This window comes from Mya arenaria, chromosome 10, assembly GCF_026914265.1.
Source record: "Mya arenaria isolate MELC-2E11 chromosome 10, ASM2691426v1".
NCBI lineage: Eukaryota > Metazoa > Mollusca > Bivalvia > Myida > Myidae > Mya > Mya arenaria.
In genome coordinates, this window is record NC_069131.1 from 4,636,674 (window position 1) to 4,644,975 (window position 8,302).

The following is an 8,302-nucleotide window of genomic DNA, read 5'->3' on the forward strand; positions in this document are numbered from 1 at the left end:
ATGCATTGTACACATCAATACAAAGCTTCTATAAGTCAAGCTTAGAATAACTTACATCAATGTTTTTAAAGCTTTTATAAGTCATGCTTAGAATAACTTACATCAATGTTTTAAAGCTTCTATAAGTCAAGCTTAGAATAACTTACATTAATGTTTTTAAAACCTCTATAAGTAAACCACTACTTTATTAATTTGGACATCTGAAATCATCTGGGAGCCAGTTAGTATGGTTCACTCTGAGATCACAGTTAAGTTGGTTTGTCCCAAAAGGCTGCAAGAACAAAAAGAATGTTTGTTTTTTGGGGGTGGGACAATATTTCTTTACGATCTTTTAGTTTCACATTTTATCGTACTTTGAATCTCAGTGTGTACACAAACAACAGCCATAAAGCAAAATAATACTTCTTCTTTCAAGCTTTTCGATGATATATATTGAGTTTTATCAGTGAAATAACAACAGTGAAATATCAATTTGATTTTTTCACTGAAAAATAAGGAGTGAAAATATCAACTTTTGGAACGTACTTATACATCCACTGTAGTTACTTTCCATTGATCAAAACAAAATACTTCACTTTGAAATAGAAAATGTTGGCCAAAAAGAAATTCAAATAGGGTAACATAAGTTTAAATAAAGACATACATGAATTTGGAAATAAACAACTAAGTGTTTTTTAACAAAAATGGTTATCCCGTTTTTCAAACGTTTTCTTGATCTTGAAGCCGAATTCATACCAATCAAATTACAGACGAAAACAATTGCTCGAACATAGATAGAATGTTATATCATTGTTTGAATGTATCTTAAACTGTTTGTCGTTGTTATAAGTAATACGAACTTCCCGGAAGATTCTCAAAACAATTTTAACTGATTCACTGATATCTTTATTACCCCACCCACGCCTCAAAATTTGTCAACATCCTGGCGTGGTCTCGACTGGCAAATGACCTGTCTTCAAGCGAAACAGACTGGTCTCTGACAGTGAGATGACTGAATATCAATGTAATATGAATCACACCCTCAAACCAAGACACATGTTATATATCCAATGATTATCCGCAATTGTTTTGCTAACACGTCCGACCGTTCAAATTTTCATTCACTAAATGGCGGCGTAGTAACTTGGTTATGTATTCTTGCCCGTTTAAACTGACAGTGTTTTCGTTATTTTTTGGAACATAGATACACTAATAAAACTTCATTGATTACTGTTCATTAAATCTTTGCACTTAATTACGAGCGAATAATAAACCATAAAAAATAATATCAGAGAACATTTTCTCATCAAACCGGAAATAGAAAATTGACAGTGAGGGGCGTCCTACGGGTAGTGGCGTAAATAACACCCTTTAAAAAAAAATCTATAAAACTCGGAAAAAACGCATTAAACAAACAAAAATTTGATTATTTCAGTGTCATATTTCACACGGGGTCATAGAAACACTATAGTTTCCCTTGTAGCTTCGCCACTCGTGAATTTATATGAAATAAATTCTTAAACTGAAATAAACAAATATTCTCTATTTATTTGACAATTAACAAACGCCTATAACAATAAGCACATGTGTTTGTATCCGCTTTCTTTCTTCTTTATCTTAATGTCATCTACCACAATTTCCATTAGCGTTCAGACTTCACTTACTCCTAGAGGATGAAATGCACCCAGCCAGATCGGTCTTCCCGAAAATATTGCATATAAGGCCATGTGAGTGAGCTCTTGGCTCATTCATCCGGATTAGTCAAAATGCTTCGTTTTCTACTGTTGGGGCTAGTGGTATCGGTGTTTTTATCGTTTCCTTCAGTGAGGGCCGACGGTATGTTTCACTTTTTCTTCCTTTATATCAAAAATAAAAAATATTTCTTGATTGTTTAATAATAATAATAATAACAATAATAATATAATGATAATATTAATTATAATAATAAGTATAACTTTAAGTATAATTATTAATATTTGTTAATAATACTTATAATAATATGCGTTTCATTGTTTATGTCTAAATGGTGTTTTGAAAATAAAAATACCGCTCACATTGCGTTGACATTTTTACATATTTCATAAGTGTCAATTTATAATTCAATGGAAACTAGAGGGACAAGCCCAGTAGTGAAGAATTCAGAAATAGCCCCTGTTAAGAGGCACACGGCAAATGCCCTAACGAAAAAGCATTGAACTAGCGAAACAAATGAATAACTACAACAAATACATTCAATTGAATTGTCATTCAAAAGTAAACCGAAATTGCTTTTTCATAGTTGTAAATTTAATGCATCAAAATATTTCAAAAGTATGCATACATGTATTTAATGAAAAAGTAAAAGATTTATAAACAGACGTTTCCTTGTTGCTAAACCAGCATTTGGAACTCTCGTGCACCTTTTCCAAACAGCTACAAGCCCGCGTTCGAATCTATCCTTTGTTAATTCTACAGTACCAGTGGATGTTCGAAGTTGTATATTAACAGTTTGACTGGTTGCAATAACTTTTATTGGTTTAACTACGAACTGTATTGTCTAAAATATGTCCTTGGTACAAAGCCACTCGTAGGGCTCTTGATGAAACGTTTCCCTTGACCTTGGTATGTTGTCTGTGCTGTCTTATTGGCATTTACCGTTTTTGTTCAATTATGATTATATATGATCGAACAAAACTTGATTATGTCAGTCCATTGAAACTAAAGGAATCAACCTACGACATAGAAATATTTTTATATTTATTTATTGAAACCAAAAGTTAAAAGTAGCAACATCTTCCCAACGTTGAACGGTGAATCAGTATGAAATAAGATCAGTCTCTCACGCCGGAATTATAAACTTGACATTGATCGGAAAAGGATCAAAGATGTAAATGATTCTATTGCAGATGAACTGACCGAACAAGAGGTACTAGAAGCGGTTGAAAGAGCGCTAGATGGTCAACTCAGGGATACAGAGGTAAGAAAGGAACACGACTTGCTAATAGTTTGCATCCAGTTTCAATCGGTTTCGATATCGTAAAAATGCGTCAAAGATATTTTCAATTACGATGATGGGTTAATCGCAACCTGTTGAAAACATTTGTTGTTGTATTGCAACTGGTTCTGTTTCTATACCACTTTTAAGGTCCGGGGAGCTGGTGATAGCGATAGCGAAGAATTCGACTGTGAAGGAAATCCAGAATGCGAGAACTGTTTTGCCAACTGCGAGAGTGAAGAGGATTGTGCAGTGCTATGCGCTGTGCTCTTTGGTCAAAATAATGAAGACAAACGTGGAAGGTCAATAATTATACGTCATTATATTTTGTTTTGCTCTCAGCTGGTTATGGTTGCCAGTGTGTGTATACCACGTGATAAATTACGTCATATATGCTACGTCAGAAGGCAATATTTTGCTTAAAATGAAGACTTATAACAAAGATAACTTTGACAAAATGTTTGTCGAAGTGTTTTCAGAAACTACCCTTTCAATCAACCTCTGGTACAAGAAGGCGGGGCTCTGTTTGCGAGGTCGACTGCGTTATGTTTCATTTAAAATGATGAAGAAATAGTAAAGTTATCTTTGTTTAAAGCAAAAAAAAATTGCCTTCCGACGTAACATTTATGACACAATTTATCACGTGGTATACAAACACTGGTTGCAGTCATTATCGATTTTATTTCCAACAAAATGATGAGATTGCATAGGGATTCATCGGTGAAATATAGACTAATGTTTATCATTTTTATATATGTCACTGTTTGACAGTTTAGACCATTTTTAAGTTAGACTCAAATGTCAACGCGCACAGGGAATATAATTATATATGATTTCAACGATATAATTTCTGCAATAACAATTGCACACGTTTTTCTTTATGGAATTTGCTCGCGTGCCCAACTGTGCGTTCATACAGCATAAACGAAAGAGAAAATGCGGCCAATCCTGAAACAAAATAATGATGACGTGTTTAATGGCAATGAACATATATGAGCCACATTCTTCGGAATAAAAAGATACCAAAATGTAATCATTGATATTAAAATATCAGACCAAAAATGCTGAAAATAGTGATTTTTTAAATGCTCTTTTACACTTCTTTATTTTAAAAAGAATGTCATTGATGCAACATTTTATAGACGATAAATGATCATTGTATTATCTCATGGTTCATAACAACGACGGTTTTGGTCCCGATTCATTTCAAAAACATACTTAGTGACTGTTTCAAGCGACCTGATTGTTCAAAAGTATTATATAATTCATATAAGTTTTCTTATTCTTTGTTCCATAAAGGTTCTAAGTAATGATACATAAGGGCTATTTATAATGACAAGACGCTTTTCTGAAGTCCCGTATCACGTCCAGTTCGCTGTGTAAACGCATTTTATACACCGAACAAGACGTGATACAGGTCGTCAGAAATAGCGCTATCGTTATTTTCATTTTATTATATGCCTCGTTCCATGTTTAAACACTCCGCTTTCAGTTTAAGCTAATGAAACTGCTATTCGATTTATACATGATACTTTGCGGAATTTAAGTGACGGAAATGACGTCACAAATCAATCACAATAATGATTATGTACATAACTACTATGCTGATGCTATGCTGATACGGGTTTTCAATTCAAAATTTTAAATACGGCATGCTGTAGTTAAACTGATGGATATGGGAAAAGAAAATAATAGGCATATTAAAAAAAAACTAGAAATGTACGCTTTCTTTGGTATGGATGTGTTAGATATGCCTGTCATGCACCAGTCAGTTGTAACCACGGCCCCAAGGTCTGGGGTATACCGGGGATAGCAGGGGAAATGGGCCGTATTTTTACCTTCCAGGTTGTCCCGCAGTGCCGGGTGAATGCAGTGGTTTTGTCTTCACGCCAAATATAGCGGGAAATAGAGTCCCTTGGGTGCGGGGGCATTTGGCGGGGGTTTCACGAGCCATTCGTCCCAGGCGAGGACTTTGCCCGGGCTTGGCTGGACCGAAAGTCAAAGTCCCTGCCGGACCTGGGGGGGGGGGCGTGGTTACAATTGACTGGTGCATTATTAATATAGTTTTGTTTTGACTTAGTATGTGACGTCACAGTTCGAATTCAATATGCGTTATGCGTGTTCTTACTTGTTATAACGTATTTTACTTATTTCTATGGATATCATCATAACATTTTCCGTTCTGCTCTCTCAAATTTATTTTAACAGAATACCCAATAAATGTATCCATGATTTGCCAATTATATTTTTAAAATTCGAATAAGCAGTAAAACACACCTGTAGTAGGAAATGATATGCAGACTCAACAGAGTAAATTTTAAAACAATGTTTGCGTTCTCTATTAATTTTCAGTGTAATGACGCGAGGATGGATACGACGAGTCAGGAACCCTTTCCGCAATATTCGCTGGCCACGAATTCCACGAATTCCACACATTCCGATTCGGCTTGGCAGAATTAAATAGCCATAGACGTGTCATCAGATCGTGCTTTAACGGAACAGAAATGCTATCAAATAAACAAAAATACTTAGGGGAGTAAAAATTGCGAAAAACAGTGCTTACACACAGTGTTTATTAATTGCCTGTAAAATATAGCATTAGCTGTAATTATTGTTTAGAGAAACAGGAAAACAAAATATCAGTTCAAATTTGTTAAAGATACGATTGTGCACATTTTGATAAAGGTTTCGCACATAAGAATATAATGGAATGCATGTTAACAAAATAAGTGTCACGTCCGGCTATGTATATCATGACTGCCTGCAGTTTTTCTCTAATTTAAATTTAATGATATGTGCTCGTAGTGAAAGAATTAACTCGCGATGAGCATGGTTTAGTTAAAGCGACAGTCCGCAAAAGTAACCGTATTTCAAAAGTTTTTAATAAGTTCCACATTGTTTCAGACCGACTGAACCGCAATTATTTTTTAAAAAATCGCTTTAATAACTTAGATTTAACAAATTGAAAATTGCCGAAAGTTGCTATTTTTAGACGGCAAAAGAGAAAGTAGGTCTACGGTTTTTCCGACTACTCTTGGGGGCGATACTATTTCCCGGTCCCGGTCTCATCCGGTCTCCTCCGGTCTCTGTTTTATAGTAGCTATCGGGCGTGATCAAAAAGGTGTTAATGACCGCGGGGGGTAATAGGATTACAAAAGATTACAGTTGATTAAAACATTAGATATTTGATGATAATTATGTCACTATTTATTTCAAATTTTATATCAATAAAACATAAAATAAATTTAGGCAAAGATAAAAACATGAAATATGCACATGTACTGAAATTAATGTCATGAATAACAAACACATTGAGTGTGTGTTTTTTTCATATTAAATTCAGTTATAAGTATACTATTGATAATAGTAATACAAAAAATAACAATGCTTGACTACATGTAAATCAGATATGAGTCGGATATGCAAACATGGAATTTTTCAATTGTAATCATTTATGCTTATTTTTTTTTATGTCGGGGGGGGGGGGGGGGTAAACATAAAAGGAAGAACAATAACATAACATAACATAATTTAAAAGGTGCAATTCTAAGTTACTTCATACTCTAGCCGTCCTCAATCTTTTATGCAAAAAACATGAGCATTTGTACTGCATCGCATCTTTCTCTACACCTTTAACACGAATTGCATAAATAGTGTATACCTATAACAAATTGCATAAATTAAGACATAATGTTTATATATTTTATACCATTTTGTTACATATAAAAACAAATAAGATTGTCAAAATCGTGTTATAAACATCAGCAACACAATCCGTTGCCTGGGGCCATAAGTTATGAACCGGGAATTATGAGACCGGATGAGACCGGATTTTACGAGGAGAGACCGGGAAATAGTATCGCCCTGCGCATGCGCAAGAACTTTGGAATCCCACTGTTTTTTCTATTTATATAACCGTTAACTCTCGGGGGCCGATAGTTAAGAAGAGATATTGAAAATGACACGAAAAACTCATTTCTAGGTCGATTTGAACCAAATTTTTTTTGGATTCGTCAGTCAGGAATGCTTATCAACACATAGATGATTTTTTTTTTTTTTTTCATGGCTAATTTGCCCGATTTGCGGACTGTCGCTTTAATACAATCTACAAGATCGTATCTTTAATTAAAGAAAGCAACACCCACTTTTAAATTAGTACATGCAATATGTATATTCATAATTCTATTTCTAACCCTGTTCCTGTCTTGTAAAGTAAATTCTGAAATCTAAGTGAATTGTTTGTTTGTTTCCGCTTATGAACATGTATGTTAACTCGTATTAAAGGAAAAGGCCATTCGGAACTTCTCGGTCATTTTTATCGAAAACAATCGGCGGTTTACAATGTCAGAAATCGGTACACTTTAACTACGCAGCAAGTAGTAATTTCAATTAATTTAGCAGTTTACTGAACAAATACAAGCTAAATCACTTCATTTAATTAATAATATGATTCAAAGTTTTACGAACTACTTCTACTGATGTACCGGCATACATCCGAGGTTGTGTCCGTAGAAAATGGCCGAGGTGTTCCGAATGAGGAAAGGTTTTTGACATCTCGTTCAAGGTCGCATCGTTTAAAGGGCACCAAATCGTCCCACTAATTGAAAGTTTGGTAGTGTCATTCGAAACACTCGGCCATTTTTAACCGAAGACAACATCGGATGTTCTCGTTCAAGGTCGCATCGTTTAAAGGGCACCAAATCGTCCCACTAATTGAAAGTTTGGTAGTGTCATTCGAAACACTCGGCCATTTTTAACCGAAGACAACATCGGATGTATGCCGTAGAAATAGTTCGTATTTTTTTAATAATATTAAAATGTAGTATTTTAACATGTGTTTGTATATCTAAGTTTAAATTGATTGTCAGTGAAGTGTATTATTGCATATATAATAAAGGTTCCAAAGAGTTAAGTCATTAAGTTAAACTGCTAAATTGAAATTACTACGCCATCTTCTTGCAGCGTAGTTAAAGTTTAAAGATTTCTGATATCGTAAACCGTCCATATAGGTTGTTTTCGATAGAAAATGGCCGAGCAGTTCCGAATGGCTTAGTGTCACATCGTGCAGTATTTTTAGGCGGTTACGGCGATATGTTAACGCGCCAATTTTTGCCTCAAAAGTGAAAATATTAAAGTAAAGGTTCAAACATTAAATCAAGTGTTTCATGAGTTATAATTGCGGTTCTTAGACATTCAGAGAAAAGGTGTTGTATTTATTTGCCATTGTGAAAATGCTGGTGAATTAATTGAGTTTGACAAGACAAGAGTATAAGTGAGTTACAGATTTGTGTCCTAGACTAGAAGAAATGTTGTTCTTTTAATGGATGACTCTTGTTTTAGGCCGGTTAT

At 34.5% G+C, this 8,302-nt stretch overlaps 1 protein-coding gene across 1 annotated transcript; it reads left to right on the forward strand.

Moving 5' to 3' along the window:
* The first annotated feature begins 1,745 nt into the window (after positions 1 to 1,745).
* Positions 1,746 to 6,425, forward strand: LOC128206739 (uncharacterized). The gene is made up of 4 exons (XM_052909406.1): positions 1,746 to 1,815; positions 2,865 to 2,935; positions 3,104 to 3,255; positions 5,306 to 6,425. Exons 1-4 carry the CDS (start codon positions 1,746 to 1,748, stop codon positions 5,415 to 5,417), a joined length of 405 nt encoding a protein of 134 aa, XP_052765366.1. The 3' UTR covers positions 5,418 to 6,425.
* Positions 6,426 to 8,302: the final 1,877 nt, after the last annotated feature.